The sequence below is a fragment of the Hemiscyllium ocellatum genome, chromosome 22 (genome assembly GCF_020745735.1).
Source record: "Hemiscyllium ocellatum isolate sHemOce1 chromosome 22, sHemOce1.pat.X.cur, whole genome shotgun sequence".
In the NCBI taxonomy this organism is placed as follows: domain Eukaryota; kingdom Metazoa; phylum Chordata; class Chondrichthyes; order Orectolobiformes; family Hemiscylliidae; genus Hemiscyllium; species Hemiscyllium ocellatum.
In genome coordinates, this window is record NC_083422.1 from 18,799,487 (window position 1) to 18,822,748 (window position 23,262).

The 23,262-nt window shown below is 39.3% G+C and overlaps 1 protein-coding gene across 1 annotated transcript in view; it reads left to right on the forward strand.

Annotated features, from left to right (window-relative positions):
* The window catches only part of fra10ac1 (FRA10A associated CGG repeat 1), a 37,907-nt gene that overhangs the window by 591 nt on the left and 14,054 nt on the right, over window positions 1-23,262 (forward strand). The window contains exons 2-8 of the mRNA XM_060842377.1: window positions 4,797-4,876; window positions 9,348-9,443; window positions 10,474-10,519; window positions 13,498-13,574; window positions 14,173-14,256; window positions 15,088-15,172; window positions 18,164-18,209. Of these exons, the coding sequence (XP_060698360.1) occupies window positions 4,797-4,876; window positions 9,348-9,443; window positions 10,474-10,519; window positions 13,498-13,574; window positions 14,173-14,256; window positions 15,088-15,172; window positions 18,164-18,209 (514 nt within the window). The remainder of the gene's footprint in view (window positions 1-4,796; window positions 4,877-9,347; window positions 9,444-10,473; window positions 10,520-13,497; window positions 13,575-14,172; window positions 14,257-15,087; window positions 15,173-18,163; window positions 18,210-23,262) is intronic.

The window sequence follows — 23,262 nt, forward strand, 5'->3', positions numbered from 1 at the left end:
CCATACATACATTAGCACTTCTAAAGTTTTGAGTTCTGAAGTTGTTATACCAGTCTCAAAGCATTAACTCTGTTTCTGTTTTTATAGATGCTGCCAGTCCTTAGTGTCTGCAATAATTTTTGTATTTGTTTCATTTTTTTTAAATTGCTTCCTCCCAATTAGTGAATAATCTTTCTTCGAGTCTCTCAGGAGTAGACTAAGTTCAAAGTACTAACTAACTTCAGTGATTAATCATCTATTTTTATTTAACATGCTTGTTTTTCAAGCCTAAATGATAACCCTTTGGAGTTGCTCTTGCCCTTTGCAAATCAGAATGCGCATGGGAGATACCATGAGATCAACAACTGAAAAAAATAAATTAGAAATGGTATTAACGTTGGAGACAGACAAGGCCTGGCTGCACCTCAGGAGAGAGAAACAGTAAATATTTCAGATTGCTGTGTTTTATTAGATGTTCAGATAAAAGGTCATTGATCTAAAATGTTACCTCCTGTTCTCTCCACAAATGTTGCCAGACCTTCCAAAACTTGGAAAATATAAAACTGTTGCATTAAGTGATGTTAACTATTAAAATCTCCAGAGGAAACACTTGAGTAAATCATGTCAGATTGAAACATTTTTAAAGGCTATTCTTTTAAAATAGAATATCTTGTCAGTTTAGCTGTGTATTGGTCAGACTTTGATTTATTATTGCCACGTGAACTGAGATACAGAGAAAAGTATTGTTTTGTGTGCTAACCAGACAAATCGTACCTTAACTAAGAACATCAGGGTACTAGAATACCACTGCTGAAAATGTGTTGCTGGAAAAGCACAGCAGGTCAGGCAGCAAGATTCTCCTGTTCCTTGGATGCTGCCTGACCTGCTGCGCTTTTCCAGCAACACACTTTCAGCTCTGATCTCCAGCATCTGCAGTCCTCACTTTCTCCTACTAGAATACCACATTTAGTATTACAGCTACAGGGAAGATACAAACAAAGATCATTTCTAATACATGAAAGGTCAATTCATAAATCTGATAACACTGGAGAAGAAGCTGTTCTTAAATCTGTTGGTACGTGTTTTCAAATTTTTGTGTCTTCTATCCAATAGAAGTGTGTAACGGTGGTAAAAAGCATCTTTGATTGTGTTGGCTGCTTTCCTGAGGCAGTGAGAAGTGTAGACAGAGTCACTGGATGGAAGGCTGGCTTTCATGATGGACTGATCTGCGTTCACAATTCTCTGTAATTTCTTGCAGTCTTAGGCAGAGTAGTTGCCATACCGAGCTGCCAGGTAGGATACTTTCTATGGTGCATCAATAAACATTGATGAGTCATTGTGGACATGCTGAATTACCTTAGATTTCTGAGGAAGCAGAGGTGTTGCTGTGCCTTGTTGACTGTAGCATTGACATGGATGGGCCAGGATAGATTGTTGGTGATATTTTTTTCCGAGGAACTTGAAACTTTTGACCACCTCCATGTCAGTACCACTAATGCAGACTGTCGTTTCTGACCCATTTCACTAGTGATTCAAGGTGTGAATATGCAGATGTTAAATTGTTTTTGTATAGCTCAGGATTTGGGAGCCTCACAAATATCATCTCTACTCCTGATGGAGTGCTCCCCCTAAGGAATTATAAGATTCTAACATGTTTCCATGACTAGGTCAGGAACTGCTTGCATTTGTGTCCCATAGTACTTTTGAATGAACTAAAATGCTCTAACAATGTGTGGCACTGCTACAGAACCTATTTGAATCAAGGACCAAAAACTTGGGTTTTAGGGAGTGTCTTAAAGAAAGAAAGCGAGATGGGGGAATTTGCTGCGTTTAGGCCCTAAATGAGCAGAGTGAAATTTTTTGAATCTCTAGAATTGGAAAGCTCTCAATTATGGAGAGGCAAGCCTGTTGGAATTTAATAATAAGGATGTGCATTTTAATGTTGTGGTTCTGTTCGCCGAGCTGGAAGTTTTTGTTGCAAACGTTTCGTCCCCTGGCTAGGAGACATCATCAGTGCTCTGGAGCCTCCTGTGAAGCGCTTCTTTGATGTTTCTTCCGGTATTTATAGTGGTCTGTCCTTGCCGCTTCCGGGTGTCAGTTTCAGCTGTCCGCTGTAGTGGTTGGTATATTGGGTCCAGGTCGATGTGTTTGTTGATGGAGTTTGTGGATGAATGCCATGCTTCTAGGAATTCCCTGGCTGTTCTCTGTCTGGCTTGCCCTATGATAGTAGTGTTTTCCCAGTCGAATTCATGTTGCTTGTTGTCTGAGTGTGTGGCTACTAGGGATAGCTGGTCGTGTCGTTTCGTGGCTAGTTGGTGTTCATGTATGCGGATTGTTAGCTGTATTCCTGTTTGTCCTATATAGTGTTTTGTGCAGTCCTTGCATGGTATTTTGTAAACTACGTTAGTTTTGCTCATGTTGGGTATTGGCTCCTTTGTACTAGTAAGTTGTTGTCTGAGCGTGTCTGTTGGTTTGTGTGCCGTTATGAGTCCTAAGGGTCGCAGTAGTCTGGCTGTCAGTTCTGAAACGCTCCTGATGTATGGTAGGGTGGCTAGTCCTTTTGGTTGTGGCATGTCCTCGTTCCATGGTCTATCTCTTAGGCATCTGTTGATAAAGTTGCGTGGGTATCCGTTTTTGGCGAATATCTTGTATAGGTGTTCCTCTTCCTCTTTTCGCAGTTCTGGTGTACTGCAGTGTGTTGTAGCTCTTTTGAATAGTGTCCTGATGCAGCTTCGTTTGTGTGTGTTGGGGTGGTTACTTTCATAGTTTAGGACTTGATCTGTGTGTGTTGTTTTCCTGTGTACCCTTGTGGTGAATTCTCCGTTCGGTGTTCTCTGTACTATCTCGTCTAGGAATGGGAGTTGGCTATTCTCTTCTTCTTCTCTCGTGAATCGGATTCCTGAGAGTGTGGCTTTGATGATCCGGTGTGTTTTTTCTATTTCCGTGTTTTTGATGATTACGAACGTGTCATCGACATATCTGACCCGGAGTTTGGGTTGAATTTGTGGTAGGGCTGTTTGTTCTAACCTTTGCATAACTGCCTCTGCTATGAGTCCCGAGATTGGTGATCCCATGGGTGTTCCGTTGATTTGTTCGTATATCTGATTGTTGAATGTAAAGTGTGTAGTGAGGCGCAAGTCCACTAGTTTAAGTATGCCGTCTTTGTTGATAGGTTCTGCCTCCTGTGTTCTGTTTTGTATGTCCAGTAGGTTGGCTATTGTTTCTTTGGCTAGGGTTTTGTCAATCGAAGTGAACAGTGCCGTCACGTCGAATGAGATCATGGTTTCTTCTTTGTCTATGTGTGTATTCCTGATGGCGTCCAAGAATTCCTGTGTTGATTGTATGGAGTGTTTGGATCCGCTGACCAGGTGTTTCAGTTTCTGTTGTAGTTCTTTGGCCAGATTGTATGCTGGTGTCCCTGGTAGTGATACTATGGGTCTGAGTGGGATGTCTGGTTTGTGTACTTTGGGTGGTCCATAGAATCTGGGGGTGTTGTTGCTTTCCGGTTTCATTCTTCGTAGGTCAGCTTTGGTTATCTGTCTTTTTTTTGTAGATTCCTTAGTGTGTTATTTATTCTATTGGTGAGTTGTGGTGTGGGGTCACCACAAAATGTGCATTTTAAGACTAAGATGTTGCAGGTTTGGGAACCAATGGAGATCAGCAACAAAGGCATAATAGGTGAGATGAGCCATGATTGTAGTGGATTGTGGAGCAGGCTCGAGGGGCTAAATTTCCTACTCCTGGTCTTAGTTTTTAATATTCTTATGCAATTTTGCGAGAGTTAAGATCTGGACAGTAGAATTTTGGATGAACATTATATTGGGTCTCTTCCACAGTGAAGCTTTTGTTTTACAGCAACTAAGATTTTCGGCAAAGTATCGCCGACCTTTACTGAAAAATATATAGAATGCAAAATAGTGCTGAAATGTGTTTCTTAATTAATGTTGCAGTCTTCAAGTTCTGCTAAGTACATGTTTCAAGTGTTATTCGCAGTTTGAAGAAGTTTAGGTATGAAAGATGGTGATGGAGATTATTAGTCAAATATAGTAAAGTTTTGAAACTTGAATGCACATCATAAATCTAACTTTAAATTCTTAAAGAAGGATGGGTGATATGAAACAGCAGTTACAGTGGTAATGTCTCTGTGGTCCAGTGATCCGAGACCCAAGCTAATCATTTTATTTTGGGGTGAAGTAATGAATGGGGAAAGAAAGAGGCTGCAAGAGGTAGTGAGTGACTGGAGCAGGATGCAAAAACAGAGGCTGCAAAAGGGAGTGCAGTAGACTGTGGTTGCAATCAACAAAAAACAATTAGCTAACTGGAAACCGAAAGAACTTGAAATTGCCAATTGCCATGCAAATGAATATGGAATTCATGGTTTAAAACTGCATAAGTTCAGAAGATATTTTATGGACAAACATTGGAATGGATGTAGTAATAATGAACATTTGTGTCAATTGTTAAATTTAACTTTCATGTTGCGATTTGTGATGCAGTAAAGTGAGTAACAACAGCCTGTTTAACATGATCCAATGAAAGAAATGCATTAACTCTGATCTTACCAGTAGTCTACAGGTTTGTTCACAGTGATAGTATTTTGTCTGTACAGTGGACATTAGTTCTTTTGGGAAAAAAAAATTCTTATTAACTTATGCCTGTTTTGTTCCAATTTAGTACAGTGTAGGCAATTAATGGTTTTGTTGTATTGTGCCTTTGTTCTGTGGAGGATCGATAATTATTGGAGATTTGGCCACATGCTATAAAAGAATATGAAAAACAAGCTATATAATACTGCACTTTTTTCCTAATATTAACAGGAGCATGGTCTTGGGGGCTATGATTCCGAATTCAGTGAGGATGAAAATGACAGTGAGACGTCCAACTGTAAAAGTCGAAGGTACAATGTAATTCTGGTTAAAATTGAATGTATATAAGAAATGTATTTCATGAGTTTATTTTACTTTGTGAATTAAACAATTATAATTAGTTGTTGTAAGCCTTGTTTTGTTTTGTTTTGAATTGAAATTATAACTTTTGGTCATAACAATACACTTGCAAAAACTGTTTTTACATAGAAGACATTTTCTTGACCACCAAATGATGGCTTAAACATAACTGAATTAAAACCACACAAAAGAAAGAAACAGTAATTGCTACCTGGGTAGTAGTTTACAACGTACTTTCTGTCAAATAGCATAAAAATAATGTCCTCCAATCTTCAAGTCTTAGAACTCTCCCACAGTTTGGAAGCAGCCATTCGGCTCATCAAGTCTATACCAACCTTCCAAAGAGCATTCCACCCAGGCCCGCTCCTTTATGATATCCCTGTAACCATATATTTCCTATGACTTGGACAATTTAGCATCAGTTAGGCCAATCCACCTAACCTGCACATCGTTGGGGTGGGGGCAGGGGAAGCCAGAGCACCCAGAGGGAACCCATGCAGATATGGGAAAAATGTGCAAACTCCGCACAGACAATTGCCCGAGGCTGGAATTGAACCTGGGTACCTGGTGCAGAGAGGCAGCAGTGCTAACCACTGAGTCACTGTGCTTCAGCAATATGGCACAATAAATTTCAGCATTGACAGAAGGTGTGAAACAATAAAAAAGAGGAGTAACAGATCAGTGAAGGAAGATATGATGAAGAAAAGCTATGAAGTAAACAAACTAGGGAATAAGGAGAGAAAGAATAATGGACAAATGCTGTTCAAGTCAAGAAAGAAAGGGGAAAGTCCTTTTGACACAGAGCTGAGTTTGAAGTTTAAAAAGGGAGACATATATTTCACATCTGACACCAAACAGGAAAGAATACACTTGACCTTTTGGCACATATTTGATCTCCTATCACATGCGTACTTTCCATCATTGTAATGACATTGTAGTGTTCTCATTGTCCACTTGTCATGAGCTCTTACTGTTTTGTTGGCCATTTCAGTTGTGCAAATGGAGTCAACGGTGGGGAGGACTTAGATGGGGTCATTTAGCAACATGGCAAAGGTTTGAGAGTTGGCTAATAAAGAGGGATGTTGAACAGAAGGTGGCAAGCTCTTTATAGGGGCTGGTGAGCACAAGGTAGTGAGAACAATATTCCTCTCTGGTTGAGTTTAGTCTGTGCTGAAAATGTGTTGCTGGAAAAGTGTAGCAGGTCAGGCAGCATCCAAAGAGCAGGAGAATTTTGGGCATGAGCCCTTCTTCAGGAAGTTTAGTCTGTCCCATGTTCAGCCTTTTCTTGAATGCTGCTGAAAGTAATATTACCAGCATTGCGATTCCATGTATGTGGTGTATTTTTTGGCATTACAATTTTAGCCAGCATGTTTTAGCAAGAGAGTTACTCTACAGAATTAAAACTTCACCTGAAAATAGAAGGGTTTTTTTCCTATAACAATAAAAGGGGTAATTTTGGAAGAACTCCTCTTTGGAAGATGTTGATTGTTGAATTAAATCAAGTAACCACCCTTCAGTTTCAACACCTTACCAAGATTTTCAATGCTGCAAGCTCTAAATGTTTGTTTTTATAAAAAGGATTAATGTATTTTATAGTACAATCAATATCTGGTGTATATATAGCCTTTAATGTAGTTTAAAAGAAACGTAAGGCACTTATCCAGAACTTTTTCAGACAAACTTTGACACCCTATTCTCAATAAAATAAATGATTTCTCAGCTAAAAGATTATTTAAGATCCTGGAATTTATTGTGCCTTAAATACACACGAATAATTTTAACATTTACTCATGTTAAGCTTTCATTTTTATAAAGCTGCAGCTATATTTAAAAAAAGTGTCTATGATTTATCTTGAGCTTCAAAGTTTGTGTAAAGAACATCTTGAATATCTATGGGTGACACCGCTAAGACAAGTAAGGAAATGTGAATCCCGTACCAGCCACCTAAGCGCTACTCAGGAACAACTCCGATTCCTACATGGATGTCGATGAAATCAAGTACTACCACCATATGCCAGATACAGACATCAATCAACAACCCACAAGCCAGAGAAACAGTCAGACAAAACTGTGTCAGGATAATCCAGGTTATGATTACAGAAACACACAACAAACTATCAGGTACAGACAAGAAGTTGCGTGCCAAAGATAATTAATTTCAAAAACAACCAATCAGAAGTGGACCACGACAATCAAATAGGCCATCACCATAGGACAGAACAGGATTACATACAGAAAGAGAACAGCACTACAAGACAAAATGATAATGCTAACCAACAACAGAGAAGACAGCACAACAAACACCTGGGTAAGAAACCTCTCCAACAGACCACTTAAGACATAGAAAAGCTATACTAGCCAAGGGACTCAACTACAACCAGAAGGACAGAAATACAATAGACTTCCTAGCTTCACTAGAATGTGCGCTCATAATTAACGGACTAACCGAAATGACGCAGCAAACAATCAGACAAACCATTGTATCCTTACTAACAAAGAAAAGACAAGTGAACAACCTCAACATCAAAAAGATGCCCTAAAAGCACTCAAAAACAACAAGAATGTAATCATAGTACCAGCAGACAAGTGCAGAATGATGGTTATGATGAACAAGATCAAATATATTCAGAAAACAGAGAAACTACTTACAGATACCGACATCTACCTACAGAAAGAGTGGGACCTTACGCCACATCTAAGCAATAGAGTATACAACACACGACGGCACTGACAAAAAAACTGACTAATAACCAGGATTGACCTACAAAGGATGAACAACACCCCAAAATTTTACAGATTACCCAAAATACACAAATCAGACATGCCACTTCGACCTATTGTGGCATTCTCTGGAAGTCCATTGCATAAACAGACACAAGAACTTCAACAAAAACTAAAACATCCTCTCACAGTATCCAAACACTCCACACAATCATCGCAGGAATTCCTACACAACATCAAGAACATAAACATAGACAAGGATGAAGCAGTGGTCTCATTTGATTAATGGCACTGTTCACTTCAGTGATAAAACTCCAGCCAGAGAGAAAATAACCAATCCTCTAGACAAGCAGAACAGACTCTATGACGGGGAACCTATTAACAAGGACTGCATACTCAAACTGACCTGTGCTTGATGACACACTTCACATTCAACAACCATGGGATCACCCATCCCTGAACTCATAACTGTACCAGTGGTGTAAAGACTGGAACAAACAGCTCTCCCACAAATCCACCGCAGACTCTAGATCAGATGCGTGGACGACACTTTTTGGTGTCATTAAGAGGACAGAAATTGAGAACACACACTAGATTATCAACCCCATGCTCACAGGGATCAGATTTATGAGGGAGGGGGGAACCAACAATCAATTAGTTCTGGATGTGATGGTAGAAAGAACACAGAACGGTGAATGCGCTAGAAAAGTGTACAAGAAACCACACACACGGATCACTTCCTGAACTACAATACCAACCACCTGAACATACACAAGAGAAGCTGCATTAGGACCCTATATAAAAGAACTACAACACACTACAGCACTCCTGGCCTACAAAGAGAAGAAGAAGAACACCTCGACAGAGTAGTTGCCAAGAACAGATATCCCCGCAACTTCATCCACAGATGCCTAACAGACAAACAACACGACGAGGACATGCCATGAGCTAACTCACTAGCCACACTATCTTGTATAAAAGACATCTCAGAACTGACAACCTGACTTCTCTGACCACTGGAATTAATGACAGCCCATAAACTGACAACCACACTCATTCAACAATTCACCAGAACAAAAGACCCTATACCCATCATGTGCAAGACAAACGTAATTTACAAGGTTCCTTGCAAAGACTGCACGCAACACTATAAAGGGCAAACAGACAGATAACTAGCAACCTGTATTCACAAACACCAACTAGCCACTAAACACCACAACCAACTGTCCCTAGTAGCCCCACACAGATGACAAGGACTATAAATGTAACTGGGACAACACAACGATCCTAGGACAAGCTAAACAGAGGACAGCCAGAGAATTTCTAGAAGCATGGCACTCATCCAGACTCCATTAACATGCACATAGACCTAGACCCAGTATACCGGCTACTATAACTAGCAACTGCAAGCATCAGGAGCGGAACAAAATAAATTCTAGAAGACAGTACAACAGTACTTCACAGGAGGTTCCAAAGCACTGAAGCTGTCACCTAGACAGGATGAAACATCTGTAAATCAACCTCCCAGCTTGGTGAACATACCTACGTCTATGTTATCTTGAGCTTAATTGTTTTCAAACTTTGCTGAAAGTGTTGCATGACCAAGTTTAATATTGAGTTTAGATCGTATTTTGTTTATTTCTTATGTGTTTTATCATTAGCCTCTTTAATAGTTAGACATGTTTCCTGTTTGAATTCTAGCACAAATAAAGATGCTGCACTACTTACGAAGCCATTCCAGAAGGAAAAGTATGTCCGTGTGGCTCACAAGCAATTTGCAGCCCAAGAATGGGACAGGTAAGGATATCTCTGAAAGTGTAACAAGTGGGTGTATTTGCTTTTACTTCTGAAGTTCAAGATCTACAGATTTTTAAGATTTAAAGAATAAATCTAACTGACACTTCAGTACTACACTATTGGATGTGATCTCTTTTGAACCTTGATCTGTACAGGTGGATATGAATGATTCAGTGACACTTTATCCATGAGAAGGGAGTTATTCTTGTATCTTGGCTAATACTCAGTCAACATTAGTTAAAAGAATTGATCTTATTTCTGTTCGTGAATTTGTGTGGAATGTTGGTCCCGATTTCAAGGGGTTTGGAGTACGAGAGTAAGGAAGTCTTATTATGACTGCACAAAGTGCTGGTGAGACCACATCTGGTGTACTCTGAGCAGTTGTGGTCCCATTGTTTAGAAAATATATCATTTCATTGGAGGGAGTTGAGAGAAGGTTCATTAGGATGATCCCTGGTGTGGAAGGATTGCCTTATGAGTGAAAACTAAACAGTTTGGGATTCTAGCTTTAAAAGAAAGAGACATGACCTCATTGAAACACAGGATTCTGAAGGGGCTTGAGAAGGTAAACGCTGAGAGTGTGTTTCCCATCATGGGAAATTCTAGAACCAGAGGGCAAGCTGTCAGAATAAAGGAGTGCCAATTTAAGACTGAGCAGATGAGGAATTGCTCCTGAGTCTTTGGAACTCCTTGCCACAGGCAGCTGTGAGGGAAAGTCCTTATATATATTTAAGGCTGAGATAGATTGTTGATCAGCAGGAGAATCGAGATGTGGGGAAAGTGCAGCAAAGAAGATATGAGGAATGTTGGAGCAATCATGATCCTGTTGAATGGTAGAGCAGGCTCAAGGGGATCAACCGTGTACTCCTGTCCCTATTTCGTAAGGTCTAACACAAACTGGCTGTGTATTTGCTTACAAAACCACTATTACACATTTCTAAAATAACTTTTAATATGGGATGTCCTGAGAAGATCATAGACCCAATATAAATACAATTTTCTTTACGTAATTTGTAATTTTTTTTGTCAGGGAGGAAGCAAGAAACCGACGATTCCATCTTATTGCCATGGATGCTGTATCCTTAAACAGAGATAATATCTCAACACAAGGGAGGGTTTGAGCAACAGCTTATCACAAAGAAGCCTTACTCTCAATAGAAACCTTGAAAAAATTGTCTACAAACCAAACTTCATATTCAAACAGCAAACATAATGCTTGCCCTGAGAGTCCGGTTACTTTTTTTTTCAAGATATGCAACAATCCTTTAAAATGCTGGATTTAAAGCACTGCTTTTTTCATTTTAGTCCACAATTTTAAAAAGCACAAAAATAAAATGATGGTCTATACAATACAAAAACAAACACATTACGATCCTTTATAAAACACTGGTTTAGGCTTACCAGGGGTGTTGTGTCCAGTTCTAGTCACCACACTTTAGGAAAGATATGAAAGCTTTAGAGAGTATGGATAGATTTACAAGAATGCTTCCAGAGATTCATTTACATGGAGAGATCAGAGCAACCGACGTTATTTTTTGTTAGAGAAGAGAAAGTTGAGAGGAGATTTAATAAAGATGTTCAACATCTCTCAGACAGAGCTGACTGTGAGAAATTGTTCCCATTTGAGAAGGGTTAAGAACCAGAGCGCACAGATTTAAAATGATTGGGAATCACAGGTGACGTGAGGAATGGTATTTTTTGTGAAACAAAGATTACAATCTCGATTGTAAACACTTAGAAGAGTGGTGGAGGTAGATTCCATTGTGAACTGAACAAAAACGGGAGTTGCTGGAAAAGCTCAGTAGGTCTGGCAGCATCTGTGAAGAAGAATCAGAGTTAACATTTTAGGTCCGATGATCCTTCTGCCAAACCTGCTGAGCTTTTTCCAGCAACGTCTGTTTTTGTTCCTGATTTACAACATCCACAGTTCTTTCAGTTTTTAGAAAAATTAAAAGCCCACAGGGAAAGGTAAAAGAGTGGAACTAGCTATATTGCTGTTGCACTGAGTCAGTAAGGACCTGACTGACCAAATGGCCACCTTCTGTATTATACCCATTCTCTGATTCAGCATGATGGTTAAAATTGCAGATTTCCATAAAATGAACAGCAACTTGTGGAATGCATCTTGTAGCATTAGTCATACTGTACAACAGGAACAAGCCCGGTCGGCTTATCCCTCCCATCCACACCCACCATTTAATTTCTCAATTGTTCTATTAGTCCAACTCCAAAACTGATGATGTTTTAGCCAAATGGAGTAGTGGTGGCCGCAGTCATTATAAATGATGCAGATCAGTAGTGTATCACTGTTGAAAGAGACCCAATGATGCTTTCATTCTAGCTCATGCTGGTTCAGGAATATCGCGGTATTCCAGTTAAAAGGATGAGCCATTTACTTGTAGGGAAAATGACATGCTTCAGAGACACAGTTCACAACAAAGAGAACATAAATAGTACTGTATATTAGTTCAGTAACGATTGATCTGAAATGCTATTTCAACATAATTTTTTTTTGAAGATTAGATTACTTAGTGTGGAAACAGGCCCTTCAGCCCAACAAGTCCACACCGACCCGCCGAAATGAAACCCACCCATACCCCTACACTTTACCCCTTACCTAACACTACAGGCAATTTAGCATGGCCAATTCACCTGACCCGCACATCTTTGTGACTGTGGGAGGAAACCGGAGCACCCGGAGGAAACCAACGCAGACACGGGGAGAACGTGCAAACTCCACACAGTCATTCACCTGAGGCGGGAATTGATCCTGGGTCTCTGGCACTGTGAGGCAGCAGTGCTAACCACTGTGCCACTGTGCCGCCCACTAAAGAAATTTCTAAAGCAATTAATCAGACAGAGACCTCAATTTCAGAAATCAAATTGGTTGTAATAGCTTAATGGGATATTAGTACTCTTATAATTCATGCTGCCATGGAGATAATGTATAGGTTTTTGGATGCTCCAAGTGCATTTATTATCTTTACCTTGATTATGACACACAAGATAACGGAGCACTGGTTTTACAATTGAAGCAAAACACTGAAGGATGCAGAAGTTGTTTTCCAACATTGATGAAGATGTTACCTTAATGCCTGGGAATGCTATCCTTGGAAAATGAATGTTCTTGTGACTTTGAATCTTAGTCTGGGGCAAAACACTTCCAAATACTTGAGCTGCAACAAGTGGGATGAAACAGCCAATGCCAAAGGTGAAACTGATAATGTAAATGTCTATTTCACAATCATTTACATCTGCGTACGTAATAGTAACAATTGGTAGGGTGAGAGCTATAACTTTTTGTATCAAAGTTTGATAGAGATGAGGATCTCAGTGACAGTTATCATTTAATAATTTTCTCTTCACAGTTCCAATTCTGGCATTCAAATGTACCTATTCAAAGGCTAGAATAATTTCTCCAAAACACTCTGTTGAATTTGAGATGCTTTAAACTATTTCTGAAGTCCGTTTATATTTTGCTTCAAAATACATAACTGTGGAAATGTGGATTCTTCTAGATGATGCGCAATCAATTGTTAACATTTGTTGGCACGATGACTCAGTGGCTAGTACTACTGCCTCACAGCACCAGGGACCCGGGTTCGATTCCAGCCTGGGGTAACTGTCTGTGTGGAGTTTGCACGTTCTCCTGGGTTTCCTCTGGGTACTCTGGTTTCCTTCTACAGCCCAAAAGATGTGCAGATCAGGTGAATTGGCCATGCTAAATTGCCCATAGTGTGAGGTGCATTAGTCAGAGGTAGGTTACTCTTTGGAGAGTCGGTGTAGACTGATTTCCACACTGTAGGCAATCTAATCTAATCTGATTTGAAAACTGTTGTTTACTAGATGTGTTAGCTAACAATTGTATGCACTAGTATTATACTTCTTGGCAGGGTGCCAACCTTATGCAGTGGCAGCATTCATGTCTGACTTTGAAGTTTACGGGTTTAAGCTCCATGTTTGTAGCGTTGTGTTGCATTCTAATTACAAATATTATACTGTTTGGCATTTGCTGCTTCCTGCAGAAATATGACATTTTTCTTAACTTTTCAAGTATTCCCGACACAAAAAATACATCAATGATTACTTACTGTACTATGGTGGCTCAAAGGAAGATTTAAAACGATCAACGTAAGTAACTGAATATGTAACAACTCAGTAACTCTTTCAGTATGGATAGTGCTTTATTCCGTCTATAGAGTACTAAATATATCTACTGATTTCCAACATGAACAATCACATTGCCAGAAAATTAAAATAAGACTAATTCATTTGTGTACAATGCTGTAGTTTATTTGCTAATACTGCATTGTGTAATGAGCTGCATTGATTCCAGTGGAGAAATTTGCATAGTATGCAGTGCTGCTTCAACTTAACATCTGAGGAATAGTTTACCTTCGCCATAGTCACATTAATCATCATTTCTAACTTTGATCATCTAAAGGCTAACATTCTGTTTTAATCTTCTTTGAATTTGTAAGCTAAGAGTGATTGCCACTCTTACCACAAAAGAGTGATTGCCATAAATTTCAAATTTGAATACTTGATATCTCATTAACATTGCCTGTAAGGTAATGTCAACAAAACCTTAGCTGCCAATGTTTATAATGATGTGCGCATCAGAAATCTTGCAGGGCTTAATTTCATTAATTTTGCAATACAGGTGCTTCATTTTCTCTACTGTGGTGCCAGTCTAAATTATTTAGTCCACTGAACATTTCTTTTCCAGGGTGAATGATAAAACAGACCTGGACGTGATAAAAGAAAACCATAGGTTTTTATGGACAGAGGATGATGAAGCCGATATGACTTGGTAATCAGTGTTTTTCCCAAGTGCTTATGGATATTTATTGTCATTTAATCTTTTACATTTGTTACTTTAGTTTTTGCTTATGCTTTATAACATTCTAAAGAAAATGTATGTTTTGGCTAACAAAATGTAATGGGAGTAATAAGTATTTTGTTCCACTGTTATTTCAATTGTATGTAAGGACTTGTAATTGTTTAACACAATTTGATACAGCAACCCATCAGTTCCATACTTAAACAGCTGTATTTGTAATTGAAATTATAGTTTACTGGTCTCTTCAAAAAAAAACTCCTGGCATGCATGCAAACTTGACAATAATGGATACCTGTAAAATCACTCTGACCACATTTCATGTTAAACTATAAAATGATTTATTTGTCTCACATTGAGAAAAACATTATAGAAGCTACCTTTTTATTGATAACTTTATGAATCCAATATATATTGCTTCAGGATTCTCTGTTTAAGTTGAACTTTCCATTAGATTTTACATGTGTAAACCTTGAAGTGTATCCCTTTAATAATCTAGAAACATAATAGATCAGAATTGACTGTAGACATAGCCAGTGTTTAATTGCATTTGCCATTTGAGCTTTCAGAAAGAGAAGGTCTGGGACTTGATGTAACTTGGTTTGCAGTAGATTGAGATTTTGACTTCTTTAGAGAAGGAAGCCAATGCTTGAGTTGTACAGCTGGATATCTGCCAGCTCTAGACCAGAAAATTGAGGAAATGTCAAAGTGAAGGAAGTTCTAATTTTTCATTGAAGCACATCAGTTAAAATAGTTTCCTTTCACTTTAGACTCTACTGTATAACAACTTCTTTCATCTTCTAGGGAGAAAAAGCTGGCAAGGAAATACTACGATAAATTATTCAAAGAATATTGTATAGCTGATTTAAGCAGATACAAGTGCAATCAGGTAAGGAAATGAAAAGTGTAGCATTTTTTCAGCTTACTTATATTTATAAATAAATGTTCATTTGGAGATTATGGTGGCTTGGATTTTTCAATTGAATAATGGTGAGACTGTGATTTAGTGTAGTCTCTTCAGACTAGTTAATTAAGGAGCAAACAAAATTCTGAAAGATGCTGGAAATCTGAAATAGAAATACTCAGCTGGTCTGGCAACATTTGTGGAGAAAGAAAAACATTAATGTATCCTTTACCTGCAGGTTCCTTGGCCTATTCATATAGAACCCAGTGGAGAGTACTTCATGTTTGACACTGTAGTCACAGCCTGTAGAGCCTTTCGCTACATAAATTGGTTGATAGGCTTCAAAAATGCAAGTAAAAAGTGAGGTCTGCAGATGCTGGAGATCAGAGCTGAAAATGTGTTGCTGGTTAAAGCACAGCAGGTTAGGCAGCATCCAAGGAACAGAAAATTCGACGTTTCGGGCCAGAGCCCTTCATCAGGAAGGGCTCCTGATGAAGGGCTCTGGCCCAAAACGTTGAATTTCCTGTTCCTTGGATGCTGCCTAACCTGCTGTGCTTTAACCAGCAACACATTTTCACTTCAAAAATGCAAGCCAACCATATTATAAATGGAAACAAAGTTGCATATTGTAGAGCTTTAGATATTTAGAAAGATCAGGAGAAGTGGCAAGAATTAATGAATTAACAGAGTCATCTGTTTGAGACTCTGTATTAGCACAGTAAAGAGGGATGCCCTCAGTTCATAAAATGTTTCTACGTTCTGGTTTTGGTTGAGATGAGAAATGGTAAAGACAAGAAGTCACATGGGAATAATGAATTGACTCCCAAATAATAACCACGCGATTGGAGGGTAACGGAAGAAATAAGTGCAAGCTTGTCAGAAAGGTACTCTGATAATTGTGGAGAATTTTGATTCACTTACGGGCTGGAAAAATCAGGTGGGAGTGAACTGGCAATTTAGGCTAAGAGTTCAGTCATTGGAAATGCAGTAGCAGATATTTAATGGGATATTTCAGAATACATCTGGAATAGATATCATATTTTCAGAAATAAAAATCCCAAAGGAAGAACCCACTGTATATGGTATTGACATTGGTGGGATTCTGATCACAGTTACCTAATCTAGCAGTCAACAATTTGTAGCAATTTTCCGATTGTTTATTGAGAAGCAGTAGTTTATATGGTTCATTGGTTAATTAGGCAAAAAAAAGACCCAAATCAGTCACGCATTCTAAATGATTCAGTAAAATGGAGTAGAGGCAGCACACACTTACATCCCAGATGTCTTGCAGCCTTTCATAGTGTTGCAGGTAAATTACCACTAGCCACCTTTAATTTGGCTACTTGTTAAGAAATTTCACAGCTAATCAAATACTGGAACAGTTCCTTGAACTTTATTGCATGTAGCAACCAAAATAAAACCCCTCAAGTAAGCAACTTGAACCCCTCAGCCCCAGCTTGACTATTATCAGATTAATTGTGGAATTTGGCTACAACTCCAACCAACACCCGTCTCTGAATGTGTCTAAAGTTCAATCCTTATGTAGTGTTGTTCTCTGAAGTCCTGGTCCTGAGGAAATCTAAAGTTGAATACTTTGCAGTTTTCTCTCTTTCAAGTTTATAATGTGACATTATTGATGATCCTTTAGATTTGTTCATCCACAATATTGACTACTGCTATGAAACTATCAAGTCTGCAGTTTACCACCTTATCCCAAAAGTAGTTTCCCTGTTCCTTGTTGGCATTGACTCTCTCTTTGAAGACACAAATTTCCTCCAACAAATTCCTTGAATTCTTCTGCATGGCAGTCATTTATCCTTGTGGCATAAGAAAGCCATTTATCAAGCATTTACTAAACAGTTCAATTTATGTAGCTTCAACTCCTTCTTCTCACAGGCCTGTCTAATTGCTTTGAATTCCTGTGTAACTGTTTGCGCTTCTGTCTTAACAGTTTATGCCGTATAGAGTTATTACAGCTTCTTTCAATCCATGAACAATTATTAAAGTTCTGATGTTTACACTATCACAATGATATTCTTCAATAGTATCTGTCTTTGTTTTCTCTCGGGCTGATGTGGGAGAACTCCTGATCTTCCTTCAAGAAGGTCGTGGCCTGTCCCCTTTGAATCTTCCATTTATACCCCTCTCTAAACCTGTTGATGTACCTTCTGTTTGTCTAGGCCATCTCTACTTTGCCAATCGCCTGTCTAAATGCTCTTAGCCTATGACTCATGATGCCAGGATGACCATCACCCCATTGTCCACCTCCATTTGAAAGTTATTTTTCATTCCTTCTAAGATCAAACCTTTTTTTTTTAACTAAACATTGCAGTTCGTAATAGGGTAGTATGGCACCTGATAAATCTTTTATTTATGCTTCTATAAGGTTAATTACTAATGTAATATAGCTAAAGGAGGTTTTGTACTACACAGTTGATACCAAATATGAAATAAGGAATGAACACACATTTAAAGGGGACCCCAATTTCCAACATTTTGGCAGGAAGAGCAAAAAAGTGCATTGGTGAGATCGTATCTGGAGTACAATGTTTCCTTGTTTAAGCAAGGATGTAGTTATTTGGTGGCAGTTCAGAAAACATTTACTGGACTAACGCCTATAATGGACAGGTTTTCTTCAGAGGAAAGATGGTAGGGACTAGGCTTGTATTTGCTGGAATCTAGAAGAATGTGGTGACTTGATTGAAACATATAAGATTTAAGGGGAATTGACAGAGTGGCAGTGGGAACAATGTTTGTGGGACAATTCAGAACCAGGTTTTACTGTTTATTAAAATAAGGAGATGCTCATTTAAGGCGGATGAGTTTTTTTTTCCTCAGTGGGTCATGTGTTTGGGAACTCCTCTTCAAAAGGCAATGGATGAAGAATCTGAATATCTTGCAGGCAGTTGGTTCTTTTTGTGAAGGTTTGGATTATAGTATTTTACATTTTGCTTGTTTCAATTTCTTCTCTGACAGTTTGGATTTCGATGGCGAGTGGATAAGGAAGTGATTTCGGGGAAAGGTAATGTTTCTCTAATGTTATAGCAAAAATTATAGCTGGTTGATGTAGTGGGTTAGAGACTAACCTTTCAAGTTCTGATTCAAATATAGAATCTAGAAATTTAGTTGACCAGATCATGAGCTGGATAGCCAAATTGCAAAACCCCTCCTTCAGCTTCCTGTTACTTGTTTTTTTTTTAATTCATCACTTTACCCCACCTGGCCTTTCAGCTTATAGTCTGTCAGTGATCAGTTGCAGCAGCTCAGTACAACCTCGAAGAGCAGCACCTTTCTTTTACCGCAGCATTCAGTAGCTTTCTGGATGTAATATTGAATTCTTTTCCTCCTATATTCATTCATGGGGTGAGGGCGTCACTGGCTAGGTAGCATTTATTGCCCAATCCTAATTCGATCATAAACTCTGCACCTCCCTGGGTTTATTTTTCGTAGATATGTTTCATTTTCCCCTTCATGTTACTGTATTCATGCCTTGTCTGGACACAATTTTTGGCTCTTCACTGTATCCATTATCACTCTGATTTTTGCATCAGGAATTCTTTTGTTAGTCCTTGTTTTTCTTTCTGTCCACTACCTCCTCTAATGACTTAATAACTATGAGAGTTCTCTTTTCTCTCTGTCCTGATGAAAGGATACAACCAAAAATGTTAACTCTGTTTCACTCCACAGATGCTGCCTGACCCACTGGATATTTTAGATTTGCAAGAGTGCAGGAGTTTGTTTTTATTTGACCCTGCACGTTCTGCGTATGCAGCAAGAAACAATCTCCTAGTGTGTAGCAAACAATATATCCAGGAACATCCCAGGTGGCCGCCTCCTTCGAAGACCGCAATTTGCCCTCCCACGTGGTCAATGATGCTCTCCAGTGCATCTTCTCCACTTCCCACAACTCTCCCCTTGAACTCCACCCTCCAATCACAGCACGAACAGAACCTCCCCCCCCCCCACTCACCTTCCACCCCAACAACCTCCGGATACATCGCACCATCCTCCACCACTTCCGCCACCTACAAACAGACCCCACCACTAGGGATATATTTCCCTCCCCACCCCTATCTGCTTTTCAGAGAGACCATTCCCTCCGCGACTCCCTTGTCAGATTTACGTCCCCCACCAGCCCACACCCCACTCCCGGCAACTTTCCCCGTCAACGCAAGAAGTGCAAAACCTGCGCCCACACCTACCCTCACACCCCTCACCTCGTCCAAGGCCCCAAAGGATCCTTCCACATCCGACAGAAATTTACTTGTACTTCCACACATGTCATCTGTTGTATCCGTGGTACCTGATGTGGTCTCCTCTACATCAGGAAGACAGGACATCAACTTATGGATCATTTCAGAGAACGTCTCTGAGACACCCGCACCAACCAACCCCACCGGCCCATGGCTGAGCACTTGAATTCCCCTTCATACTCCACCAAGGACATGCAGATCCTGGGTCTCCTCCATCGCCAAACCCTAACAACCTGATGCCTGAAGGAAGAACGCCTCATCTTCTGCCTTGGGACCTTGCAACCATGTGGGATTGATGTTGATTTCACCAGTTTCCTCATTTCCCCATCCCCCACCTTATCCCACTCCCAAGCCTCCAATTCAGCATCGCCCTCATGACCTGTCCATCTTCCTTCCCACCTATGCACTCCACCTTCCTCTCCAACCTATTGCCTTTCCCCTCCCCTCCATCTACCTATCACATTCCATAGCTACCTTCCCCCTAACCCTACCCCCTCCCATTTATCTCTTAGCCCCCAGCTCACAAGCCTCCTTCCTGATGAATGGCTTATACCCAAAACGTCGATTCTCCTGCTCCTTGGATGCTGCCTGACCTGCTGTCCTTTTCCAGCACCTTACTCTCGACTCTGATCTCCAGCATTTGCAGTCCTCACTTTCTTTGAGTCCAGTGTACCCCATATAGAGCATGGAGTTGTATGGCTCGGAAACAGACCCTTCAATCCAATTTGTCCATGCCAATCAGATATTCTAAGTTAATCTTACCCTAATTTGCCAGCATTTGGCCCATAATCCTCTAATACCCTTCCTATTCGTATACCAATCCAGATGTCTTTTAATTGTGTATAGTTATACCAACCTCCACTACTTCCTCAGGCAGTTCATTCCATACATGCAATGCCCTCTGTGTGAAAACGTTGTCCCTTTTAAATCTTTTCCCCACTCTCCTTAAATGTACACCCTTTAGTTTTGGACTCCTCCACTCTGCGGAAAAGACCTTGTTTATTCACCCTATCCATGCCCTTCATGATTTTGTAAAATTCTATAAGATCCCCCCTCAGCCTCCAACGCTCCAGAGAAAACAGCCCCAGCCTATTCAGTCTCTCCCTTTAGCTCCAACACTGGCAACATCCTTGTAAATCTTTTCTGAACCCTTTCAAGTTTAACAACATCTTTCCTTTGGCAGGGTACCCATAATTGTACGCAGTATTCCAGAAGTGTCCTAACCAGTCTCCTGTACATCGCAACATGACCTCCCATTGGTTATACTTAATGTGCTGACCAATAAAGGAAAGCATACCAAACACCACCTTCACTCCCTGTCCACCTGTGACTCAACTTACAAGGAACTGTGAACCTGCACTCCATGGTCCCTTTTGTCTGCAACAGTCTCCAGGACCTTCCCACCAAGTGTACCCTGCCCTGATTTGCTGTACCAAAATGTTGTGCCTCACATAAACTCCATCTACCACTCCTCAGTCCATTGGCCCATCTGATCAAAGACTCTGTTCCATCAGAGCATTAACGGATATGTGAGGTCTTATGGAAGTCTGAACATTTGCTTATTGATTCCCTCTAAGTTAATCTAATGTGTGCCTATTGTTTTTATAGGAACAGACAATTTAAGAAATTCAGTCTTCCAAATTAGAGCTGAAAGGATAAAGTATTAAAATTTCATGACTTATTATAATTACTGTAGCAAAGGATGAGAAAATACTATTGACTAAACAGTCTTGTCGGTGATAGTACTTTAAATACAGAAAGAAAGATTCCCAATTTAATTTTAAAATGACTGAAAATTTCCTGCTATGGTTGCACATTGTACTATCTCATAGGTGAACACTTAATCGTCCATAATTATGGGTACCCTGCTAAAGGAAAAATGTTGTTAAACTTGAAAGAGTTCAGAAAAGATTTACAAGGATGTTGCCAGGGTTGGAGGTATAGGGAGAGACTGAATAGGCTGGGGCTGTATTCTCTGGAGCATTGGAGGCTGAGGGAAGACCTTTTAGAGGTTTATAAAATAATGAGGGGCATGGATAGGTTAAATTATTCCCAGCTCTTCATGGCCTCCTTCCTTTTGCCTTTCTTGGAGAGGGCATTTTTAATTCCGGGAATACTTTTTGCTGTGAAAGTTGCTCAGGAGATATCTGACTTCTAACTTGAGTTAGGCAAATCTTTCAGCCTCCTTTAAGTCCTCTCAAATCTGATGTCTTCAATCTGAGCTCCCACCTGGATTCTGCATGATTTTTCTTTACTCCTAGTGCCTTTATCTCCTGTTGTCTGCCTCTCCACTGGCTGAAGGCCGCAGTAAATAAAATTGCTATCTGCCTGAGATCTTCACTGATTTATAGGGAAACCTGTAACCTGATATCAAAAATGTTTGTTCCTGCCCTCTTGCCATGGTCACATCAAACGCATTAATCTTGTACACTTTATAATGTAATACTAACAACACATTTCTGACACTTGAGACTCAAGGTTTACTCATTGTATTGTCAGAGACGACTGCCATTGCCTTCAAGTGTAAATATTTTGTTTATTCATCTTAGTTGAATCATTTAAGAGTTTTTTTCATGTTTAATAATCAAATCACCCATTCCTAAAGTTGGGAAGACTTCAGAACAGGTACAAAATCACCTTAAATCAACTTAATTTGAAAGGTACAGACTCAAGATATAAACATCTCAGAAACTTGATAATTGTATTATTTGAACTTGATTAATCTAGTAGCTGTTTTATTGAAAGACCTCAATCTGGGCTTAAAATAGCAGACTATTCAACATACTTTGGTTGTGTCCAAAAATGCTGAGTTTTGTAAAGAAAAACAAAAGGACTGCCTGTGTACTAGTATTAACTTTATTCAGAAGTTTACTGAGGTTACTGCCTTTATGTTTATTAGACTTTTATATGCTATCAGATAGATAGCTAAAACCTCTATCAAATTTTTCAACTTTTTATTATTTTACATGATTGTGCTGTAAGTATCTTACTATACTTTGTTTATGTGTAATCCTAGCACTTCCAACAATAGCTCGAAAACATTGCATTTTGACCATCAATATTTTACCATCTGTCAGAAAGACAGGTTAGCAAGATAGACAGCCTGGGTGGCTTCCAACATGATCTACATCTGTACACTATGGTAAGATAACCCCAGTCACAGCTCATCAGCAAAATATGTCCCCTCCTATAAATGAATTTTATAGAAACAAAGTTATTAGAAAGGTCCCGTAGATTGTGCCCTACAGACTATAACACATCTGTGTTCAGATTTGAACCATATCATCATTTACTTTCACTTGTATCCAGAAACAATTATCAATGCAAAACAAAATTCACATGGGTTACTCAAATCTGCATCCATCTGGATACAATCTTCATATAAACAAGATATATTGAACTATGAACAGTGAAACACCAAACTCTATGCTCCTGATTTGGCTCAGTCATTTCAAAAATCACAAATCATTACATTGTGTGGGAGTAGAAGAATGACCAGAATTGGGTTTATTGTACTGAGAAATTATAACTATTGGGGTGAATTTAAATGAGTTTATATCACTGCATTTATTTTGTGTTGTGTGCATTACAATTTTACAAGTCCAAAGTTCTTAAGTTTGCATAGTTTTATTTAAAGGTAGACCCTAACTTGATATCACATTGTTCAACTACTCCTGTATTTGCATTTCCTTAAAGTGGCTGCACTACATGAACTTCTTATTTCAATAAACTTGGGAAATTGATTAAGTAAGATCACCATTACATGATTTGGGGATAAAAATGTGATGGTAAACCTAACAAGATATTGAAATTGCACTGGCT